The sequence below is a fragment of the Felis catus genome, chromosome C1 (assembly GCF_018350175.1).
Source record: "Felis catus isolate Fca126 chromosome C1, F.catus_Fca126_mat1.0, whole genome shotgun sequence".
Classification (NCBI taxonomy): Eukaryota; Metazoa; Chordata; class Mammalia; order Carnivora; family Felidae; genus Felis; species Felis catus.
The window spans coordinates 174943-197910 of NC_058375.1; the positions used below are offsets into that span (position 1 = coordinate 174943).

The 22968-nt window shown below is 62.4% G+C and overlaps 3 protein-coding genes across 23 annotated transcripts in view; 2 read left to right on the forward strand and 1 right to left on the reverse strand.

Moving 5' to 3' along the window:
* AGRN (agrin) overlaps positions 1-1797 on the forward strand; it is a 34668-nt gene extending 32871 nt beyond the window's left edge. For all 9 annotated transcript variants that reach the window (XM_023257882.2, XM_023257885.2, XM_023257883.2 and 6 more), the window contains 2 exons: positions 49-152; positions 498-1797. In XM_023257882.2, the coding sequence (XP_023113650.1) occupies positions 49-152; positions 498-655 (262 nt within the window). In that variant the 3' untranslated portion in view covers positions 656-1797. The remainder of the gene's footprint in view (positions 1-48; positions 153-497) is intronic.
* Positions 1798-2241: 444 nt separating this feature from the next.
* On the forward strand, positions 2242-17100 carry LOC101082222 (tyrosine-protein phosphatase non-receptor type 11-like). Of its 2 annotated transcripts, none has more exons than XM_045034886.1 (15): positions 2242-2628; positions 10427-10549; positions 11614-11811; positions 12464-12622; positions 12709-12824; positions 13034-13147; positions 13304-13400; positions 13656-13735; positions 14121-14276; positions 14496-14627; positions 15359-15513; positions 15618-15685; positions 15847-15995; positions 16102-16193; positions 16328-17100. In XM_045034886.1, exons 3-15 carry the CDS (start codon positions 11664-11666, stop codon positions 16353-16355), a joined length of 1494 nt encoding a protein of 497 aa, XP_044890821.1. In that variant the 5' UTR covers positions 2242-2628; positions 10427-10549; positions 11614-11663; the 3' UTR covers positions 16356-17100. The 2 variants fall into 2 exon arrangements, with proteins under 2 accessions (XP_044890821.1, XP_023113657.2); XM_023257889.2 differs by lacking the exon at positions 2242-2628 and adding an exon at positions 4616-4757 and having other exon boundaries at positions 12436-12622; positions 12705-12824.
* Positions 17101-17834: 734 nt separating this feature from the next.
* The window catches only part of LOC101082733 (RING finger protein 223), a 37637-nt gene continuing 32503 nt past the window's right edge, over positions 17835-22968 (reverse strand). For 6 of the 12 annotated variants that reach the window (XM_045034890.1, XM_045034887.1, XM_045034892.1 and 3 more), the window contains one exon: positions 19159-20980. Coding sequence is in view for 4 of the 12 variants with exons in the window: in XM_023257893.2 (XP_023113661.2) it covers positions 18388-19155 (768 nt within the window). In the remaining 8 variants the exon portion in view is untranslated. Of the gene's footprint in view, positions 20981-22968 lie in introns of all 12 variants that reach the window. The other 6 variants (XM_023257893.2, XM_023257892.2, XM_023257895.2 and 3 more) reach the window with 6 other exon arrangements.

Here is a 22968-nt window from a genome sequence, read left to right on the forward strand (position 1 = left end):
GTGTGCCCTCTGGAACCACCTGAGGGCCTCACCCCACCACACCCCCAGGGAACAGAGGGAAGGATCCCTCCAGGTGGGCAATGAGGCCCCTGTGACTGGCTCTTCCCCGCTGGGTGCCACACAGCTAGACACAGACGGAGCCCTATGGCTGGGTGAGTGTTTTGGGGGAGGCCAGGGAAGGGGTACCCAGGGGTCTCAGGATCTGAGGGAAGACCTCATCCCTTGGGGCTGGCAACTCAGTGCCATCTGAGTCACCCATCCAGGACAGCCGACCCACTGGCTGGGATAGTCCTGTCCCCTCTTGTCTTAGGCCCTGGGCGGTTATGGGGCCGGGAGAAATGCTCCAGCCTCCTGGCCACGTGGCCCCCCAGGGCACGGACAGGCCTCAGGTAGCTCACCTGTCCTTTTCAGTACCCGTGGGTCTGTCTGCTGGCTAGCGTCCCAGATTGCCCATCCCCGTGTCACAGTCGGGTGGCCTTCCTTCTGTCTTCTTGCAGGTGGCCTGGAGAAGCCGCCCATGGGCCAGGCCCTGCCCAAAGCCTACAGCACAGGCTTTGTGGGCTGCCTCCGGGATGTAGTGGTGGGCCAGCGCCCACTGCACCTGCTGGAAGATGCTGTCACCAAGCCGGGGCTTCGGGCCTGCGCCGCCCTGTGAGACATACGCCACAGCCCACCAGCCACCCTGCTGTCATTATTTTCTATTTTTGTAAACTCATTGCTTTTTTGATATGGTTTTCTTGCCTGTATGTTGGCCAGAGGGACTGCTGGACCGGCCTCCCTACCATCCAGACAGACAAGCTACAGAGGCAAACTCTGCGTCAAGGGACTTGCAGGGGGAGGTGGTGCAGGCAGCACGGAGGGCTTGACTCCAGCGCTAGTCTCAGGACGTTCCTCTCCACCTCAGGCCACTGTGTCCCGGCCCCTCCCCTGTGTGTCCACCGGGCCTGTGTCCCCAGAGCAGGAAGGCGCTGCTGGGGCTTGAGGGGGCCTTTCCTCCTCGCAAGGCCTCAGGGCCGCCTCGGTTCCCACTTGAGCTGCTCCTGCCCTTGGCGTGTGCGGTAGGCCGGGGCTAGCCTCGAGCGCAGACTGGCCCCTCCCAGGCCTCCTGTGCCAATACTGTGACTTAGAAGCAATGTTACTGTTGGGGCTATATATCGTACCCTTCCTTCCGGCTGTGTCCACCAGTCCCAGAGTGCTGGAGCGCAGAGGCCAAGCCCAGGCCTGGTCAGGGCACCTTGGCCCTTAGTTGGCCTGCCTGTCCGTCCAGCCACTCTGGACATAGCCGTGTCCCCTCCCTGATACCCCAGGTCCCATGAGGAGTCCTGAGAGGGAGCAGGACCGCTGTGTGATGCGGTTGATGTCCGCTGCCTGCTTGTTTGGGCAGCCGGCATCCCCCTCTCAAGGATGGATGTTCGGGCCTGACCACCCACCTTTATGCATTGATTTTATTTGACACGTGGAGTGACAGGGCCGTCGTTCTTCCTGTCCTGGCCCAAGGGGCGGCTGAGGACCCCACACGGCAAACTCCCTCTCAGGTCCTGGTGTGAGGGTAGTTGTCATTGTCCAAGAATGACCAGGGGTCAGCCGAGTGTCTGACCGAGGCCAAGGGGTGGGTGTAGAGGCAGCAGAAAAAACCGCAACGTTACGCCGCGTCCTACCTGTCCCCCCCACCCTCCCCTCCGTGGGGGTAGCAGCCCCAACACCCCCACATCTGGGACTGTGTCATGTTACTAACTCCGGTCTGTGTCTGTGTCTGTGTCAATCACCGTGAATTAAAGTCTGAACACTTTAAAAGAATTGCTGGCATCTGTCCACACCAGACACTGTGCCTGAGCCCTGCCTGGCCCGGTGATCACCCACCTGGCTGGCTTCTGTCCCATGGCTTCTCGTTCAACTGTATGGTATAGCACAGGCTGCAAGTTCTCTTAGGAGGCTCTGGATGAAGGGGGGTGCCATGCACTGGGGATCAGGGCTGGTTTTCACAGAGTGCTGGTTATGATGGGGGTAGGGCCATGGAGGCCAGCCTTGGATGTGACACCTTGCGGGCAGCAACCCCCGTGTGTGCGCGTGTGTGTGCGTATTTGCACATGTCATCTACGTGCGTGCGTCTGTGAGCACAGGATGGGAAGGAGGACTGTGAGGAGAGGGGGCAACGGGGTGGAGGGGCAGGGTAGGTGGGGAGGGAAGGAGGGGGGCCTGGGGGTCAGCCAGGGTGGGTGGGTGGGGCAGGCTGCCCTTTCCACTGGCTCAGGAGGGAGGGCAGCCGTTGGCCCTCCTGTGAGCCCTAAGCAGGAAGCCTGAGCCATGTTGGTCCTGGGGAGCTGTGACCGACCAGCCCCCCCAGCTGCTGAGAGCCTCTAATGAGGAACGGGACAAAGGGAGAGTCGAGTGGCTTTCCCTCTGGAACTCCTGACTTTTATTAAAGATAACTAAATGTTCTTTTTTTGTTTTGCGTTAATAGAAAAAAACCCACAATGAAAGTAAGAAAAAAAATACCCATACACTAAGGACCCGGGTGACCTATTAGCCCTTGGGCATTCACATTTTCATCTGTTATTCTTTCACTGTTTTGTTCAGGAGACGTGTATGGACTAGATGCTGTGTTCCCATCACCCGGTCACCTGTCAGGTACTGGGGATGGAGGGGAGGGAAGCCCTAAACCCCCAGTGCTAGGGAGGGATTGGCAGGTGAGATGGAGGAAAGGAGGGCGGGACTAGCCTGGGGCTCCGTGAAAGTTCCAGGAGGCCTGGTGCTCAGACCCTGGCCTGAGGATGAGCAAGTTGCTGGAGCAAGGGTGTAAAGGCCTGAGGTGGAAAGAGAAAGTGCAGGGCCAGCCCAAATAGCTGGAGGCCACATATGCAGGACCGTGAGGCCAACAGCCAAGCTGGTAGGAACAGGCGAAGATGGACAGGACAGATCTTGGGGGGGTTTGAGCCGGCGTTGCTCGGACTTCATGAGAAGGGCTCCTGATGTGTGAGAGAGTGCTGGGTCCCAAGTACTAATAAAAAGAGGGGTGAGGCACCTGGGTAGCTCAGTTGGTTGAGTATCTGACTCTTCTTAACTTTTTGTGAGAGAGAGAAAGAGTGGGGGGAGGGGCAGAGAGAGGGAGACAGAGAGAGAATCTCAAGCAGGCTCCACACTGTCCTACTGGAGCCCGCCGAGGGGCTCGAACTCACAAACTGTGAGATCATGACCTGAGCCATAACCAAGAGTTGGACGCTTAACTAACTGAGCCACACAGGTGCCCCCAAGCATCTGACTCTTGATTCCAGCTCAGGTCGTGATCCCAGGGTCGTGGGATCGAGTCCCACATTGGGCTCTGTCCCGACAGCACCGAGCCTGCTTGAAATTCTTTCTCTCTTCCGCTGCCCTTCCCCCACACATGCACGCATGCTCTCGCTCTCTCACTCTCTCTAACAAAGAGAAGAGAGGGATTTGGGAGAAGAGTGGATAGGCCTGGGCTGGGCTGGGCAGGGGACACTGATGGAGGCCCTAGGGCGCCTGGGTGGGCACCACCCTGATTTCATGTGGAGGGGCCGGGCTTGAGGAGCTGAGAGCCACCTGAATGGAGCCCAGGAAGCCATGTAGTACCAGGTAGGAGGGGTGCTGAACTGAAGTCCAGCACATAAGGGAGCAGGTGGACTGCTCTGGGCGTCGAGTGAGGGGAGAAGAGGACCTCACACCAGGAGGTTAAGGAGAAGGTGGGCCGGTGAGGCCGGGAAGACCAAGAGTGTCTGGGAGCTGATGCTTCCAGAAGGAGGGGGCTCTCAGGGTAACTGCTGCTGAGGGTCAGGACCCGCAGGTGGCCAGGTGAGGTGACCTGGGTGAGGGGGAGAGGAAGCATGGTAGCCAGAGCTGACCTGCTCTCCACATTGGTGCGTAGGGATCTAGGAACAGGGGTTGGAAGCTGCAGAAGTTTCCATGCCTTGGTGTACCACTCCTGAAAAGGTGGCAGAGGGGAGTTGAACAGGAGAGGGCCCCAAAATTCCGAACGAGGGAATCTCAAGGTTGAGAGCCCAGATAAATTAGGGTGGTGCTCCCCCGCGAGAGGCTTATGAAAGGTGGTTTGGCCAGTGGGGGCAAGAAACAAGCAGACGGGGGGCAGCTGTAGCAGAAGCAAAGGCTCTGAGGTGAAGGGGGTGTCAGCATCACTTAGGACGTGCGGAGACTGTCCGGTGTGAGTGGCAGAGGTGGAGGGGGGCGAGGGAAGCCTCGTTAGGTAGGAGGGGTTAGAGGAAGATGCGGTTATCACAGTGGATCCAGTAACCCATCCTCCACCTCAACACTTCAGGGGTCTCCTCCTCTGGCTCCGAGTCCCCTCCCCCCACTCCCCATGAGGGGAGCACATCCCCCCTCCCCCCCCCCCCCCCCCCCCATTAAGGAGGCAAGGCAGGAAAGGTCTGCGGGTTCTGGGACAGCGGGGGCCGGGACTGATCCGCTGTCGCAGAGCGGCGGAGGCGGCTGGCCAGGCTGGGGGCCACTCGGACCCCTGCCGCCCGGCTCCCTCGTCCTCCGAGCCCGGGACTCCCGCGTGAATCCCCTGGTTCTGAAGTTGGGCGCCGTCGAAAACTTTTGCTTTTATCCCAACTTCTCCCAAGCGCGGAGAGACGTGTGGGCGTGGCGCCTTTAAGGAAGCTCAGGGACTGGGCTCAGCGTGGGCGGGGCTCCTGGGGGCGGGGCCTTCTTGAAGAGGCCCGAGGGCGCGGCCGCCTGGACCCGCCGAGCGCCCAGCGTGGAGCAGACATGACCTCGCGCAGGTGAGCCAGGGCCGCTAGGTGGCTTGACGCCGCGACCCCTGGAGATGTGCTTCGGGTCCGACGGGCACCGACGGGTTAGTGGTGACATGTCCCCAGGCCTGACCTCCTGGCGCAGCCTCTCTCCACTGCCAGGCCCTTGAGGCTGGGCCTCACCCAGGCAAATGAAAGGACTCTTTCTTAATGGGAGGTGAGGGGCTGGGCCTGGGTGAAGGTCAGAGGTACCCTAACTCTAGGGAACAGAGCATGCCCTGCAGGTGGTGGGTAACAGTCGTTGGAGCCTAGAATGGGAGGCAGGTGTAGACCCTGCCCAGCTCCTGGCTCTGTTTGGGCCATCGGAGCTGTTTTCTGCCAGGTGGGGGCTACCTCTTCCTTCCCCGGGCCTGAAACCCAGGGCAGTAGCACTGAGGGGTCCTGCAGGGTCTAGTTTCCCCTGCTCTAGACTCGGTCCCTTGACCCTGCCTCACTGTAAGGACCAGCTCCCCCTGGACAGGCTCGTCTTTGCTCTAGACCCTCCTGGGGCCGGGTTTAGGGGGCAACCTTCGCAGAAGGGATTCGAGAGCCTAAGCGGCCGCAGGTCAAGCCAGCTTCCTGCCTCCGTGGAGAGGGAAAATGGGAAATGTGACAGCAACTGGGCACTTCCTGCCCTTTCTGCTGGATCCCTGCTATCTGGATGTGTGCGCACACGCGTGTGAGCTCAGTCTCTAGCGTGCATGTGGATGTGAGTGGGGGGTCATACAGGTGTGAAACACATATCACTAGGGGCTGGGTGAGGCCAGAGGTCACAGGAGGGGTCGTGCTCGGACGCTGCGTGACTCCCTAGATCGATGAGGGGCTGGACAAGGTCTGGGCTTCAGGGTCCAAGGGTATCTCTCTGCCTGAGCAAGATCCTTAGCCCAAGGCGGACGCCACTGCCTCCCCACAGCTCCCACCAGCAGCGCCTCAGCGATGAGGGTCCCGGGATCCCTCTGAGGGATGTGGTTAGGAAGCAGCCAGGCACGGAGGCCCCCATCAAGGTCATAGGCTCAGGAGGAGTGGAAATCGGGACTTGTCAGCTCCAAAGCTCTGTGATAATAGCCCAAATTGAGGGAGGAGGAGGTTTTGAGGTCTGGTTGGAACGACCTCTCAGACTCACCTCAGCCTCACTCTTAATTGTTCTCCAGGCAAGTTCTGGTGCTCAGAGAAGGCCCCGTCTGTGTCACATGCCTGTGACCTTGCTCCAGCCTGGGAAAGCCCCGAGTAGGGCTCTGCCCGCCCTTGCCAACCCCTGTCTGCCCCACCCTGTGGCGACCATCTGGATTGTCACTCCTCTGGCCCCTGGGCCCCTTACACACCCCTGTCAGGCCTGGGCAGGTCTGACTAAAACCCAAGTAAGATCTATCCCCCTGTGCCCAACTCCACCTCGTGTCCCCTTCCAGTCACCCTCTGGCTTGTGAGCCAATGGGCACCTCTGTCAGCTCTGCTCACTCAGGGGCCTCTAGTGCTGTGGGGCAGAACTGGGTGCAGGTACATTGGTACTGATGCCTGGGAGGGGGCTGGATCCTACAGTGGGGTGGGGGGCCTGCTACACCCCTCAGGCTTACCCTCTGTTCCAGGAGTTGGACAAGAAGGTGCATCTCTGGTTAATTTAGTTCTATATAGACAGGGTGGACCTTGGTTCAGTTTCCTCTTGGACCAGAAGGGTCAGGGTCTGCAGATGGGGCGCTGGGAGCGGGGAGAAGGAGAAGGATTATTGGCTGTGCTCTGGGGTCCTGAGGCCTGCAATTCTAACCCAGAATCCTTCTCCACTGGCCTGTGTATTCCCCACCATCACAACAGCATCTGCCCTGCAGGAGTGTCCAGCCGCTGTATCGTGTGCGTAGGCGTGTTGACGGGCTGTTCGTGTGCCTTCCAGGGTTCCAAGGTTGGAGCAAGGCCACATAGGGAGCCAGACCAGCCAGTGCCCTGTCTGGGTTCAGGCTGATCCGTTGGGTGACACGGGCTGTCCCTGGGCTCCAGAGCACTGACGGGGCTCAGCTGGGCCTTGAGGAGTCCGAGCCATTAGACCTGTTGGGAGCCCAGTATGCCTTGCTCACCCTGCTTGCCCCCCTTCCCTGGGCCTGCAAGGACATGTCACCAGGGCAGAGCTGAGTCACTGACCCATCACAGAGCAGGGAGCGCTTTGGCACAGAGGTGACCCTGGGCCCTGGCACAGAGAGGGTATGGGACTCGGAGGTGGGGACCTGTAGCCTCCCCACCTCCCCCTCCCCCTCAGCCAGGGGCAGCAAGCCTCCTGGCCTCCCGGGCGTCAGCTCCACCTCGAGGCTTGGTTGGGGGGATGTGAGGCCCTGCCTCAGCCTGGGATTCTGGAGGGCGGTGGTGTGAGTGGCTGCAACCTCTCAGGACGCCCCACCCCTGGAGATTTCCACCTGATATACCCAGCGGCAGTTTGTGGGGAGGAGAGGGCAGTGGAAAGTATGACTGAGAGTCCCTGGAAGGACAACAAGGTACCCTGCACCCCTCTCTGTGGCTTTGACTCTGGGCCTCCACCCTCCACCCCTGTCCCCACACTCTGGGCATTGCCCATCTTGGACTGGAATCTGAGGCTGCTGTGGCCAGGGGGAGGGGGCATCTGGGCACAGGACATGGTTCAGCAGAGTAGGTGGCCCAGGGTGGAGGGGTGGTTGGAAGCTTTCTCCTGGGTTCGGGTCCCCCCCACCTCCACAGTATCTCATCACGGGTCCAGCGACAGCACAAAGCCATTGCCCTCTTCCTGGTGGCCTCGCCCACTCTCCTGTGATGGGCTCTGGAGGTCACCATGTGGCATCTCCTCTTCTAGGAAGCCTTCCCTGGCAGCCTCACCTGCTGGACCACTTGACCAAAAATTGCCCCCAGGTCTGGCTCCCCTACAAACCCATGTCAGGGAGAACTCAAAACGCTATGCTCAGAATGTGCTCAGGAAGTGCCTGGACAGCAGTAACCCCCATTCCCCAGGGAGAGTGAAAACAGGAGTGTTGCTCAGGCTGGGTGGCCCCAGGCAGGCCACCTGAGCTCCCAGGCCTCTCTGAACCAACAGATGGACCCTGGGGAGCCATCAAGGTCAGAACTGAGCCTGCCCTCAGTGAAGACAAGGCTGACACAAAAGTGTGGAGGTGCCCGTGGGCTGTTAACAGATGTCCTGTGTAGAAGGGAGGACAGCGGTGGGGGCTGCAGTAAAACGCAGAGACGGTGAGCCGTGCCCAGCAGGGGTGGTCGGTTCCGGGAGCGTCTGGAAGGTAGGACAAGAGGGCTCTGGGGAAGAGAGCACGGAGGGGCTGCGGGTTGGTGACCAGAGCTGTGACGGGTGGCGGCTCCCTTCACTGAGTGAGGACCATGTAAAAGAACAGGGGCTTGTGGGCACGGCCAGGAGTTTTCAGTTTTGCAAATGTTAAGATAGAAATGTTGCTACGCTTCCAAGTAGAGATGTCGAGGGGAGAAGTGCCTATGAGCCCAGGTGGGGCTGGAGGTGTAGAAGGCGCACGGATGCGTAGGCACACGCAGGGCACAGGTGGGGAGCTCTGACATTGACAGGTCAAAGAGGAGGGCCCAGCAAAGGGTCCTGGCCAGGTGAGGCAGAAAACCAGGGGGGAGCGGAGAACATGTTTCTAGAAGGAGGCAGGGTGCCTGTGTCAGTCAAATGCTGCCGAGGACTGAGGCCCGACCACAGGTCCCCGAGCCCGATGGGCACCCTCAGTGCTGAGGTCTCAGTAGGGCTGGAGGGCAAACAGGGCTGTGAGGACTCAGGCAAGGGCGGACAGTGGAGAGCAGCACAGAGCAAGGGAAGTATCTCCTACCACTGTCAATGGTCTCTGGAGCCACACGTGGCCCTCAGCAGTGAAATGTGGCCGTGTGACTGAGGAACCAGGTCTTGACTTTGCTGAATTTTCATTCATTTACATTCACATTTCGGCGCGCTGTAGGCTGCTGTGCTGGGCACGCCCGTGCAAACTGTGCACGCAGACAGCTCCTTGGAGGCGTCAGGACAGGCCCTGAAGGCAGGAGTGAAAGGAAGCCTGATGGACGAGAAGAGCCCGGAGGAGAAGGGTCCTGCAGCTTTAGACACATGGTCTAATTTCCATTGTAGAAAAGCCGCCACAGGGCAGGCCCATCGTTGCTCCTACTGTTGGGTCAGATCTAAACCTGGGCCAGAAATTCCTGCCGTAACAGGGAAGCAAAAGCTATGAGGGCAAAGAACACAGCAGCTCTGACCCTGGACATGGGCTTATGCACAGCCCTGAGCGAGGGCCCTCCTGGCCTGTCCCCCACTTCATGGCAGAGGCTGTGAAGGAGGACAGTCCCGGGAGGCAGGGCGGGGGGCAGAGGCGGGGTCCCTCTCAGCCTACACTCCCCCCTCACCTCTAGTCCTTTACCAACACCTACCTCAGTCTGTATCGGGCCCCACGGTTGGCAGAAGGAAGACAGCTCCTGACCTGACCCGCAGCTGCCCAGGCCCTTCTCTCAAGCGAAGCCCATCCATCCACCATGCCCCCACCATCCATTTACGTATTCATTCACTTCTTTTTTTTTAATTTTTTAAAATGGGTATTTATTTTTGAGAGACCGAGCACGAGTGGGGGAGGGGCAGAGAGAGGGAGACACAGAATCCAAAACAGCCTCCAGGTTCTGAGCTGTCGGCACAGAGCCCGACGCAGGGCTTGAACTCATGAACCGAACCGTGAGATCGTGACTTGAGCCGAAGTCAGACGCTCAACCGACCGAGCCACCCAGGCGCCCCGCGTATTCATTCACTTCTTAATTCAAGTACAGTCACTAGTACCCAGGCACTGTTTGCGCCCCTGGGATACAGCACTGCACAGAACAGTTCCTGCCCTTTGGAGCTTAAATCCTTAAGTGGGAGATAGACAGTAAACCAATAAATATATCATGTGTCAGAAGGTGACAAAAACTATGAAGAAAGATAAAGCAGAATAAAATAAAGGATGAGAAATGAGAGGAGTCCTCAGCCATATGGATGTGGGCCAAGGGAGCAGAGAACAGCTAGTATAAAGGCCCTGTGGTCAATGACCTCATGTGAGTGAGGAGCTAGGGCTGGGAGAGGGGTCAGGGCGGAAGGTAGACCTGAGCCTGTAGGCTGTGCTTTTGTTCTGGGGCGGGGGACAAGGGGTGGCTGGGAGGGCTGACTAAGCGACTAACACATCATGGCGCGGTTCCTAGGGCTGCGGCCGGTGCCCCTTGGGAGAACGTGGTAGCCAACACCACACCGGAAGGGGTGGAGCAAACAGGGTCTGTCGATGGGCTCTGAGGGCAGGAAGGAAGCCCTGGGTGACACTGGAGCACCCAAGTGCCCTTGGCCTAGCTGGGATGCCCTGGCAAGGCCGGAGGGACCAGATACAGAGTTTGAGGCGAGGCTCCCAATGGTAGCTGTGTGCAGGTGCTGGAGGGTGTCTGTTCCACCCCGCCCCAGCTGCAGGGGTCTGCCAGTTGTGTCCCTAGGACCCCATAGCCCCACCTCCTTCCACACAGGCCTCAGGTCCTGTGGTCATTACCCATGCGGGTTTCGCGCAGGGGGGCCAAAACAGGCACCATGGGTGGAGGTTGGATGTGGGCCGGGATTTTGGGGGGTGGGGCAGGGGGCCGGAGTGTTAGTGTCACCCCAGCTGTCTGGGATCACCAACTTGTGGTCCTCGTGCCAGGTGGTTTCACCCCAACATCAGTGGAGTTGAAGCAGAGAGGCTGCTCCTGTCCAGGGGCCAGCACGGGAGCTTCCTGGCAAGACCCAGCAAGAGCTGCCCAGGGGCCTTCACACTGTCTGTCAGGTGGGTGAAGGTGGGTGGGTGCTATGGCCAGGTGTGAGGCTCCAGGAGCCTCAGCCGTCTGAACACCCTCAGCTGGGGGACAGGTGGGGATCAGTCTCCCTCTCTTCCCAGAGGGGTGTTGGGCATCATCCTGGGCAGTAAGGATCCCTGCTGGGGGCTGGACATCCAAGCATCCGGGTCTTGTCGGGGGGGTGGGAGCCAACGGTTTGGCAAGGGGTGGGTGGAAGTCTGGCATTCCTGACCAGATGGCTTCTGAGCAGGAGGGAGTCATTTAGAAGGGCCCGGTGAGGTAGAGAGTTGTCAGGACCTCCCTCCTGCCCTCCGAGGGGTCTGGCGTGCTGGACAGGGGCCTCGGTGGCCCTGATTATGATCCCGTGTCCTGGGGATGCTCGCAAATGCTGCCCACAGGGGGTCTGGCTGGAGGCCATGAAAGGGCCACTGCGTAGGGAGGAGGAATGGGAAAGAGCTGCAACCAGCAGAGTGGTGATCAGGGCAGGGCGGGGGGGGGGGGGGCTTCCAGAGGCCTCTAGATCTTTCCAGTTTCTCTGCTAAAACTGAGGCAGCAGGCGTCATGATGCCAGCCCTCAGGATGGACTTCCTCCACCTCGGAGAGACCGAGGTTCTCCCTCCGGGGGCTTCCCTGATAGCATCACATGCTGTGACCCTGGGGAAGCCATCTTGAGGGCCCTGTCCCCAGTCAGCTGGAGCCCCTAGGCAGGTGGTCTGGGGTGAGGCAGAGCCCCTTGCGGAGGGGTGCTTTAGCATCTGCCTCCAGGCCAAGGGAGAATCAGGCCTATGGTCTGCAAGCCCAGTCCTGACTGCACGGTGGGGAGGAGGCAGCGGGGGTGGGGTGTCCACCCCCCATGGTGGGGCCCCCACCCTAGCTGGACACGGAGGGCCCTGTCCTTGGCTGTTCCTGATGGAGGAAGAGCACACAGGCGGAGATGTCAGGGCTGGAAAAGCTCAGGGACTGTTCTGGAAACTGAGGGCGGTGATGGGAAGAAGGGGGTTGTGGGGACAGACCCCCCCCCCCACAGCAGTGATTGGTGCGCCCACCCTTCCAGGCGCCATGATGAGGTGACACACATCAAGATCCAAAACTCGGGCGACTACTATGGCCTCTACGGAGGGGAGAAGTTTGCGACGCTGGCCGAGCTGGTGCAGCACCACACAGGCCAGCACGGGGGGCTGCTCCGCGAGCGTAGCGGGGCCCCCGTCGAGCTCCGGCACCCACTGGGCTGCCGGGACCCCACATCTGAGCGGTGAGCGGCAGGCATCTGCATGTTTGTGAACGTGTGCGTGTCCGAGGGGCGCGGGGTGTGCTGGGCACGGCCCCCGGGCGTCCTCTGCCCTCCACGGCTCAGGCTCAGGCTTGGGCACAGCTGCAGCAAAGTTGAGGGAGTGTCCCCTGGGGTTCTGGGCACTCGCTGCAGGGGTGGGAGTGTACAGCAGGAGCCCTGTAGCCAGTCTTGTACCTTCCCTCTGGCTGGTGACTCACGTGGCCAGTTTTCTCCAGCCTCGGTTTCCCTGCCTGCCCTGCTGAGGCCTGAAGAGGCTGCATCTGCCAGAGAGGAGGCATGGAGCGGGTCTGGGAAGGTGGCCCTGCCCCTCCTTGCTGGGGACCAGGCTGCCACCTGGTGGCCACCCTGGGCCCCGCAGAGCCCACCTGTCTTGACTCCTGCCTTCTCCTGGGTAGGGTGAGAGTCAGAGAGCTGGGCAGGGCAGGTGTACTGCCGGGGCCCTTGAAGTCTGAGTGGGTCTGTCTGTCCCTGTGTCTGTGTCCTGGCTTGGAGCCTTCTGGCTGCAGGTGGGTCCGTGTCCCCTCACCTGGCCAGGCCATGGCCTCCAGTCTCACCTGCACTCCTTCCCACCTCCACCTGGGCCAGGTGGTACCATGGGCACCTGTCTGGACAGGAGGCCGAGCAGCTGCTGATGGAAAAAGGGCGTCCGGGCACCTTCCTGGTGCGGGAGAGTCGGAGCAAACCCGGGGACTTCGTGCTGTCGGTGCTCACGCAGCCGCTGGACAAGGCAGACCGCCGGCCGCGGGTCACACACATCATGATCCGCTTCCAGGTGGGAGGTGGCAGCAGGGGTGAGGTAGGGCTGTGACTCTGGAGGCGGGCAGCGGCCGGGCCCCTCATTGCTGCCCCTACAGCCAGATGGCACGTATGACGTGGGAGGTGGGGAACGGTTCGACACCCTCAGAGACCTGGTGGAGTGCTACAAGAAGAACCCCATGGTGGAGAAGTCGGGGGTCGTGGTGCACCTCAAGCAGGTACGCCCCAAGGCACATGACCCTTAGGATCCGGAGCGAGCTGCACCCCTGGGGTGGGAGGGCCCCAGGGGCAGTGGTGCCCAGGAAAAAGGATGCTAGCCAGTGCCGAGGGCAGGGTGGCCAATCTGGGGCCAGAGCAGCCGCCCCTGGGGGGCGCTGTGGGGTCTGCTGGACCCTGCTAAGTCTGGACGCAGGCCTCTCCGTGCCAGCCCCTCAAGGCCACGAGGATCAATGCCGCAAGCATCGAGAGCCGAGTACAGGAGCTCACCGGGGCCACTGACGCCGGCGGGAAGGCCAAGCAGGGCTTCTGGGAGGAGTTTGAGGTGCCCGCCCCTCTCCCCACCGCCCACTCTCCCACGGACTCCCGTCCTTTGGTGCTGGGGTGAGGGCCAGCAGAGGGGAGGTAGGTCAGTCACTGAAGGCTCTGGGGGAGGGTGGGGCAGCAGGCTGAAGCTTCTGCACCCCCCCCCCCCGCCCAGATGCTGCAGCAGCAGGAATGCCAGCTCCTGTATCCCCGGAAGGAGGGACAGCGGCTGGAGAACAAAGCCAAGAATCGCTACAAGAACATCCTTCCATGTGAGGGCCAGGGGCGGGGGCTTCGTTGGGGGCCAGAGCTCCATCCACTCCATGTGGGGCCCATCTGGCAAGGAGGGGCCCTGGGGAGGTTGAGGCCGGATGTCACTTCCCACCACCGGTGTGACTTTTTCCCTCTTGCACATTCAGGGCTCCTTCCTCCCTCCTCCTGCTCACCATGGGGTCAGCAGGCAAGGAGGCAGGTGGGTCCATTCCCCCCCCCCCACGGAGACCCGAGCAGTATCTTCCCCTTCCCAGTTGATACCACCCGTGTCACCCTGTATGACGTGGACGACAGCGTGCCTGGAGCCAACTACATCAACGCCAACTACATCAGGGTGGGTGTGCGAGAGACAGGTGTGTGTGGCCGGCTGTGTGCGTAGTCTTGCATGGATCCGACAGGCATCTTGAGCCACGTGTGGACACACCAGTCACCCCATCCCCCTATTATGAACCTGGAGCTCTTTCTGGCGGGCCCAGGAACGATCCATGGACCCTGACAGGACAGTAGACGTCGTTGGAGAGGGACTGTGGTGGTTTCCAAGGAGTCCTCAGAGTGGGCCGGACTAAATATTGGTCCTAAGCTCCTCCCTCACCTAGGGCAGGAGGGGCTGTGTGTGAGCCACCTGCTGCTACTTTGCACATCGTTTGCATAGACTTGCATCGTCCTCTGGCACTTTAAATCCTGGAAACTGCAGACACCTGGCCCCCATCCCCTTACAGAGTGATCCAGAAGAGAAGCCAGGCCATGGACAGGGCAAGGTATACATCGCTACCCAGGGCTGTCTGCAGACCACAGTGGCGGCCTTCTGGGCGATGGTGCACCAGGAGAACACACGTGTCATTGTCATGGCCACAAGGGAGGTGGAGCGAGGCCGGGTATGAGCTTGGATTTGACAGCCCTGTCCCCACCACGTGTTCGTGTGGTGGCTGGCCCAGCCTCTCTTCTCCTGCAGCCTTTGGGAAGCTGGGGGGAGCGGCGGATGACTCTGGAAAGCCCCTGCGGATGCATGTGCATGCATGAGTCCCCACAGGGCACAGGGGCAAGGGCGCAGGTGGCCTTCCAGCACAGCTGATGCAATGCACCCTCCCTCCCAGAACAAATGTTTCCGATATTGGCCAGAGCTGCATGGCCGCCAAGAACATGGCCGTGTGTGTGTGTGCAACTTGGCTGAGTACCAGGCCCAGGGCTACTGTGTGCGGGAACTGCAGGTGTGGCGGCCAGATCAGGTGAGCCTAGAGGGCCACAAGATATGCAGGGCCAGGGTCACAGTGGTCAGGAAGTCCCCAGGTCTGCGCTGGGGGTGAGCCCCGTGCTGGGAGAGAAAACCCACCCACCCATGTGGCTCCATCCAAGCCCATTGGCCTTGGGGCTATTCATATCCCTCAACCCAGTGGGCACAGTCCTGGCCTGGGCTCTACTGGGCAGTGTTCACAGGCAGGCCACAATCTCAACCTTAGGCCGCTGGTCCCAGGTGCCCGACTCCAGGGTGGCCTCACACCCACACCGCCTCGCCCTCCCCAGTCTTTCCCTGCGCCAACTGAGCAGGTTCACTGCCCTTCATATGCCAGTGGTACCTATTTTCGGGTCAGGCACAGATCCCTTCCCATGGCCCACCCCGTGCCTTATGTCTAACCATCCCTTTGGTTCTTCCCAAATGGAGGTCGTTGTCCCTGAAACTTGCTCCCTCACCCCATCACACCCTCTTCCTTCCCCTAGGGGCCTGAGCCACCTGGGGCCATCTGAGGGCCCCCACGCCCTGAATTCCCTATTTCCCTCCCAAGCCTTTCTGCTCAGCCTTGACCCTGCTGGTCACTCCTTATGGCAATCCCCGCCTCCTCCCAGCTCATGCCCTGGGGGTGCGGAGGTCACAGCAGTGCCACTCTGACCCTGTGGCCCGGCCCCACCTGGGAACTGCTCATTCTGGCCTGGCTGGCACTCACCAGCCCGCCCTGCCCAGGGGGAGCCACCGCGCACAGTGAAGCACTACCAGTACTTCAGCTGGCCAGACCACGGGGTCCCGGCCGAGCCGGCCGGCGTCCTCGACTTCCTGGACCAAGTGAACAGGGCACAGAGCAGCATGCCAGGGGCCGGACCCATGGTGGTGCATTGCAGGTGCGATCGGGGATGGGGTGGGCGGGCAACGCAGGTGCAACCCGAGGCGGGGCCGCGGCCTTCTCCCCTAAACTCTTCCCAGGCCTCCTGGTCCGTCCCCACAGCGCCGGCATCGGACGCACTGGCACCATCATCGTGATTGACATCCTGGTGGACATCATCCGCAGGCAGGGTGAGCCGCGCGGCCCCCTCCCGCAGGCCAGCCCCTCCTATCTAGGCCCTCTCCTCCCGGCTACCCCGCCTCCCCGGCGCCGGCCCCGCCCCCCGTCTACTCCGCCGCACCCCCCCCCCTCCCCCCCGGCCCCGTTCCGCCCTGAGCGCGCTCGTGCCCAGGTCTGGACTGCGACATCGATGTGCCCAAGACGATCCAGCTGGTGCGACGGCAGCGCTCGGGGATGGTGCAGACCGAGGCGCAGTACAAGTTCGTGTACCTGGCGCTGCAGCGGTACATCCAGGACGAGCAGCTGCGTCTGCGCGAGCAGGTGGGGGCGGGGCCGGGCTGGGGCGGGGCCTGCGCCGACCGCACCCTGGTGACCCGCGGGTGTCCCCCCACCCCACCCTCACCCCGACCCCCCCCTCCCGCGCCAGCCGCCAGAAGAGCACGACCATCTGAACGCGGGCCTCGCGTCGGCAGACCCGGGCCGCAGCCCTGGGCCCGCGTCGTCCCGGGCACCGGCGGCGTGAGTGGGGCCGTCAGGGCGCGGGCCCGGGGCCCGGGGTGGGGGCGGGACGGCGTCGTCTCCGGGAGTGGGCAGGCCGTGGGGGGACGGGATCCCGCGCGCCTGCGCCGGCCGAACCCTCTCTCCGCCCGCAGGACCCCAGAGGGCCCTGGCGGCGTGTAGAGAACCTGCGGGGCCTCGGGCGGTGACGGTCTTCGCGTGCGCCGCCCCCCCCCCCCACCCCCCAGGGCCTGGAGCCGCGGCTGGAGGCGGGAGCCAGCAAGATGCACTCCTCAAAAGACTGTGCTCAGCACTGTACAGCCCGGAGCTTGTCCCTGAGTGCTGGGGGAGGGGTCCCGGAACCCTCAGACCCTCCCTGGCCTGGGCCTGGATGCCTAGAAATGGGGAGGGGCAGTCGGGAGCCCCGAGTGCCCCTGCCCTTTCTGGGGCTCCCAGGTGAGGGAAGAGGGGGAAGCAGGGCTTCAGGGCGGTGGTTCGTCGCTCACCGGGGGGCCACCAGTCACCACCCGCACAGCACAGTGACCAGTGCGACCCCACGTGCGCCACGTTTGAGTGTCGGCCCGTATGTGTGACGTGAGTCACCGACGAGCAAGTGGCCAGTCTGTGCTTGACGGGACTGTAGCCGTTGGCGTTGTGCCTAGCTCCCCTGTACCCCAACCACCCCCCTTCAGAGCTGGTCTTCAGCCCGACCCACAGCACAGGTTACATGTGGAAAATGCTTCATCAGGGAATGTGCGAGATGCCCGTGTGAGTGCGTGTGCGACGTCACGTGCCTGGCGTGGGTCTCACGTGTGGACTGGTGTGTGTGACGGGTGTGATGTCGCCCGCATGTAGTCTGTGGCCACACCCTCCCATCTCGGAAGGCCCTGTGGCTTTGTGGGATCCTCAATAAAATGCTTCGTTCTCAGTTCCGCGTCTTCCTTGGGGTCTGGGGCCCAGCTTCTCGAGGGTCTCCCTGAGCACCCTCCCTATCCCAGGCGGGCCAGAAACCCGGCTGGTTGGAACAGGAAGTCCTGGGCTTTGGGGCGAGGGGTGGGGAGCCTGAGGCCTGGCGAGCCGGAACCAGCCTGGCCTCTCTTCACCGTGCTAACTGGCGGTGCGGGATTCCTGGGGCCGACAGCAGGGGCGGATCTGGGCGGCCTCCCGCCCAGCCCTCCACCTTGCGGCTTCACCAGCCAGGCCGGGCCCAGGGAGGGTCTGTGAGAGATCTTCAGGGACACACTGGTGGTCACTTCTGCTTCTGTACACCCTTAGACCTTGGTTCCCAGGAGCTCAGTCCTGGGGTTCTACGACTTCTTGGGGTGCCACCTGCTGTGTCCATAGTGGGGGGGCTCTGAACCACGCCAGGGCCCCGCCCCACTCTGGCCCAGCTGCTCCAGCCCCTCCCCATCTTCCTGGGGGAGCCTCAAAGTTCTAGGGGAAGGGCAGGACTGCGCCAACCCATCCACAGCCCAGGGAACAGGAGTTGGACACCCTAGAACCTGGGGTCTATCTGCCCTGGGGGCTGCTGGGAGTTCAATCCGGTGGGGGTGTCCGCTTGGCTTAAAGCTCTCTGAGGCAGGGGCAGACCTGGCTCTTCTGGGAGGGAGAGGCTCGGTGGTGCAGGGAGGAGGGCTTACAGGGTGAGGACCCCTTACCAAATGTGGATACAAAATAATTTATTTAAAAATGTACAGTTTAGGAGAGGGGGGTGGGCACCGGGGGACCCGGCCTCTTGCTGTTGCCCTCTGTCCCCCTGGTCGCCACCCCCCCCCCCGCCCTCCCCACTTCCCGCACAATGGAAGGGGCCAGCCCTGCCTGGGGAAGGGGCCATGGGTGAAATGTGAAAATAAAGATGGCGAGTCCCCTCCCTTCTCAGCCAAGGGCTCCCACTGCAGGCGGTTCACCGCGTAGAGGGAGGGACCTGACCAAGGCCGTCTCTCCTGGGCCCGGGTCTCCATCTGCACCCTGGGAAAGAGGAAGGTGGGCTCTGGGATCTGTGGGAGCCTGTGATTCTTGGAGGCTTCGGGGACCCTTTTATTCATGCCGTCGGGACCCAGCACCACAGAGTGCAAGGAAGGTGAGTCGAATGGGAAATGGGGTCCTCAGAGATGTTGGGGCTCCTCCAGGGGACCAACTCCCAAGAGCTGCTGCACCTGTGACCCAGCGGGGGGCAAGGGACCCACGCGGGCAGCTGGGGCAGGGGTGGCTGACCCTAGGTGTCAGCCAGGGGCCCAGAAGAGAAAGCGGTGGCCGTGGCCGTGGCCGTGGCCGTGGCCGCGGAGGGCTGAGGAAGGCAGTGCAAGTTCCCAGTCTTGAGCGCGCACTGCACGGGCCAGAGCACCACACAGGAGAGCACCAGCAGCAGGGCTGTGACCAGCGCCACCCGCCTCCAGTTCCTGCAGCGGGCCCAGCAGCGGGCCAGGCGGCCCCGGTGGCGCGCGGGGTCTGGAGTGGGCGTGGGTGCGGCGGGCTGGGCGGGCTTGCTCAGGCCCACGTCCACACACACGAAGCCGGGCTCGGGAAGGCCCGGCGCGGAGGGCGGTGGGCGGCAGCACAGCTTCGTGCCCTCCAGCCACACGGGCTCCTCCCGCCGCAGGTGCGCCGGCATCCTGGCCTGCAGCTGGCGGCTGGTGCGCAGCGCGGGGGCCCCGGCGGCAGGCACAGCCGTAGGCTGCCGGCAGAACGGGCAGGGCACGGCCTCGCTGCCGGGCTGGCCGGTTGGCTGGGCGGCCGCCAGCCGTGCCAGGCACTCCAGGCAGAAGACGTGTGTGCAGGAGAGCTCCTTCGGCGTCTTGAAGAGGTTGTCGTAGCCCGAGAAGCAGATGGAGCATTCCAGCGGGGAGGCCGCCTTCTCTGAGCTCGGGGTGCTGGGGGACCTGGGGCTGCTGGCTGAGCTGGGGGACCCAGGCACCGTGGCTGCAGGGCTGGTCCGACCGGGGGCCAGCATGGCCGTATGCCACGCCTGCTGGCCTGACGACATGCCTCCGAGCTGTGGGACGAACGGAGTGCGCTGTGAGTGACCACAGGCTGCCCCTTCCCTGCACAGTCTGCTGCTTTTCACCCTGTGTCTCTCTCACCCACACCGGCCCCAGAGATCTCTGCTAGGCTCACTCTAGAAAGGCCCCATACCCAAGTCAAGGTCTTCCTGTTCAAGTTGTAATCCTGCCCTCCCCCACATGCCGAGTCACGGTGAGCATCTGCGGGTGGGGGTGCTCCAGGTCTGACTGGCCCACGGATGGCCTGGCCACGGAGTCCGTGCGCGCTAGGGCATCGTGCTGACTGCTTAGCGGACGCCACCTACGGGGCCTGTCCTACCTGGCTGCGCCATCCGGGCAGAAATGAAGTTGATGACAATGGCCCACAATCGTTACTATTGACATCTGGGCTCTGCCACACTGGGCCCAGGTCACGTGACACAAGAGCCACGGTATAAAAAAGGCACCTTAGAGGGTGGAGTGACTCAGCCAGGGCCACCTGGCCAAGAGGTCGGCAGGGCCTGGGCTCTTGCTGGAAGAGTGTGACTCTGGGTCAGACGAAATGGGTTTGAACATGGATCCCGACACGGGGATCTGATTTGTTGGTACACATCCAGTTTTCGGGCAGGTGCGTGAGGGCAGGGTGCCAGGCCCAACTGGGTGAGAGTCCGGACTCGGTCTAGGCTCCAGGATGAGCTGGTAGGCTGTGGGAAGTCAAGCAGGGCCGGCGGCACCGGGGTGGGGGCCGGCGTCCTAAGGATGGTTCGTTTCCCAGCCTTGCCCGAACCGGTAGGGCCAGCATGTCCGGCTGGTGACGAGGGCTTTCTGCTGGCCCTCGGGACCTGGAAATGCACCTCAGCCCGGGAGCCAGAGGTGGAGGGGCCCCAGCCATCCTCCAGGATAACCCGGCCCCCTGCAGGGTCCCGTAGGCACACAGCCGCCACCCTCCTGAGCCTCCTGACTCCCACTTCCACAGCAGACCGGGCCTCTGTTCACCGGGGAGGACTCAGGTGACCTGCCTGCTGCCCAGGGCCCTGCCTGGAGGAGGAAAGGCAAGGAGGACAGTGGACAGACCCCATGGAGCTCAGAAGGAATCCCCCTCGCCCCCAAACGTGACCCCTGACCCTGACTTGCCGGTTCATCCAGGTGGACCAGCGGAATGACTCTGTGGTGATGTGTCCTGAAGGTTTGGGTGTTGCTGCATGATGACCGTGACCACCGTGAATCATGGTGAGGTCACCGTGATGTCACGAGTGCTCCCAGCATTGCAACATGAAACGTCACCACATTTTGGGGACGGCGGCAGCCTCGGCATGGTCTGGGAGGGGACCGCGGGCTAACCTCTTCCAGGCCGGCGTGCCCCCGCACGATCAGTTCCTTGGCACTGAGGTCCCGGCCCTCCTCAGAGGCACCCCACCCTGAGCCTGTACCAGTGAGGGGTGAGTGCCAGCCGAGCTGGCCTTACCTGGTGGCCGGGGTTCAGCAAGGGCTGGGCATGATCCTCTTGGCTGGGCCACGGCCAGGCCCTGAGCCCTCCTGCCCAGCAGGGCCGGCCCGTGCTCCACCTGGCAGGCGTCCCCCTACGGAAGAGGCTGCCAGCAGCTGTCCTGGTGGCACTGGTCTGGCAAGCGTGCCCTCTTCTCTATCCCAGGCAGGTGGGGCTCGGGGGAGCGTGTGTGCTCTTCCAGATGCAGAGCACCGTCTGAGCAGGTGTGAGTTCTCTGGGTGTGGACTCCTGGCAGGTGTATTTATACACTCGAGGTCATGCAGGCCAGGGGCGTGGCCTGGGGCCTCCGGGATTGGCTGGCCTCCTGTCCTCACCCTGGCAGGCTGGGCAGTGGCGGGCAGGAAGTCAGAGGTGAGAGATCAGAGTCTGGGGTGAGGCTGGGGGTCGGCGTAGGCCTCCATGGTCGGGCCGGATGCCTGGGTAAAACCTCCCCCCGCAGCAGGCCCTGGGATACTGGAGGAGCCGGTCCAGAAACCGATCCACTCACTAACCCTGTTTAAGGCCCTGGTGCGCCTGAGCTACTAGGTGGGCCTCCCAGGAGGGCCTCTCCGAGGAGCCCCCCACCCCCAATCTCAGCCTCGCTCGTCACCCCCCACCTCATCCACACTGCCCACTTACATGCGCGTGCCACCCCAACGTACACACCCACGAGGGAACTTCCTGCTCTGGGTCCAGGGAGTGGGGCGAGAGGTTGGGGCTGGGCACCCCCGGGGTGGAGTCAGGGCAAGGACAAGTCAGGGATCAGACTGGCCATAGGACTTGTTTTGGGTGAGTGTCTGCTGGGGACACCCTCAGTTACACACAAGGGCAGGGATATTGGAACACGAGGAAGCCCGGACACAGCCAGGAGGCCTGGAGATCTTCCTGGGGGGAGGGGTAATGGCTTCAGCCAGTGTGGGGTCCTCACAGAGCCCAGGGCCAGCCTATGCAAAGGCCTGGGGCTAAGGCAGGGGGGCTGAATGGAGGGCCTGGGGGCCCGGGGGCCCGGGTGGAGGACGTGGGGGGCTGAGGCCCAGCCAGTGGTACGGCTTGTGCCCCTCACGGCCACGTCGCAGCTGCTCTGACAGTGGGAAACCAGAGACCCCGCTCGTTCACAGAGGTGTGCTGGCTGGCCAGGGGAGGGGGAGCTCAGCCAGGGGGTAGGGCCCCAGAGAGGGGGTGGAAATTCAGAGGGCTGGGGGCTCAGTGTGGGGAGCTACTGTGTGGGCCTGGCCCAGCGTCTGCGTGACAGGGTGCTGGTTCCCAAGGGGACCGTGACTCAGGGCCACATGCTGCCTCCAGGAAGTGCCCTCTGTCTCTCTGCTCTGAGAACACCCTCCTGAGGGCTTCTGGGAATATTCAAGCTCTGAGATCACTTGAGCTCCTCAGTGGACAAGTCAGTGCCCAGAGGCAAAGGGAAGACCCGAGGAATGTGCCATCTGGGGCGGTGGCCAGGCCTGACTGCACGGGAGCAGGGTCCAGACCCTGGCACTGGGATCTCGGCAGCTCAGGACCTGGCTGACCCAGCTGGTACCCACACCCCTGCTCATACTCCACCCAGCGATGGGCAGCTGTGCTGCGTGGATGCGGGGCCACACGCGCTCTCTGTGTAAGGGGGTATATGTGTGCCAACAGGCCAACCTGGCTGTGTTTGAGTACAAATGTGTCCCTCGGGTGCAGGTGCACACACACACACACACACATGTGCAGGGAGCATGGCTTTCAGTGTGTGACCCCACAGGCCTGGGACTCGCTGTGCTGAGAAGACAAGGTCCCTAATGAGCACCTCACCCCTGTCCATCTGTGGCTTTTGAGATGTGGGGTTCCCCAGACACCTAGGAGTTCTGGGCTGGACACAGACGTTGTCCTTGGTCAGATGAGCAGGGAGGACTGTACCCCAAGGGCCACCTCGGCTATGGGCCCGCCCCCCCAGGACTGGGACAGAACAGGCTTCAAACCCCAAGTGCTGTCAAGGACACACACAATGGCCGCTGCACGAAGAGGCCCTTCAGGGCTCATCTGGGGCCCAGGTGGCCTGGGGGTGTGAGGGCTGAGCCCCCAACCCTACCTGCCCAGTGTTGGCTGATCTGTCAACTGCTCTGCTGCCCCATCCCTACCAGCTAGGGACAGTGATACGGGAGAGACTCTGGGACACATCCGGGCTGCGATTCTGACATGGGCAGAGAACGGGCCCTGGGCTCTGGATGGGCTCAGCACTGCCCTGTGGGCATGAGGAAACCCTGCCAGGATGTCCGGTGGACTCAGCCAGTCCTGTCCCTCTCATGCCCAGCATGGAGAACCGGGTCCCCTAAGGTCAATCGGCCAGCCCTCC

What these genes read in the sequence shown, in the direction of transcription:
- LOC101082222 (XM_023257889.2), top strand. An exon ending in TCGTGGTGCACCTCAAGCAG is followed by an intron (nt 12,825 to 13,033) that starts GTACGCCCCAAG and finishes TCTCCGTGCCAG; the next exon opens with CCCCTCAAGGCCACGAGGAT. An exon ending in GGACATCATCCGCAGGCAGG is followed by an intron (nt 15,686 to 15,846) that starts GTGAGCCGCGCG and finishes GCTCGTGCCCAG; the next exon opens with GTCTGGACTGCGACATCGAT.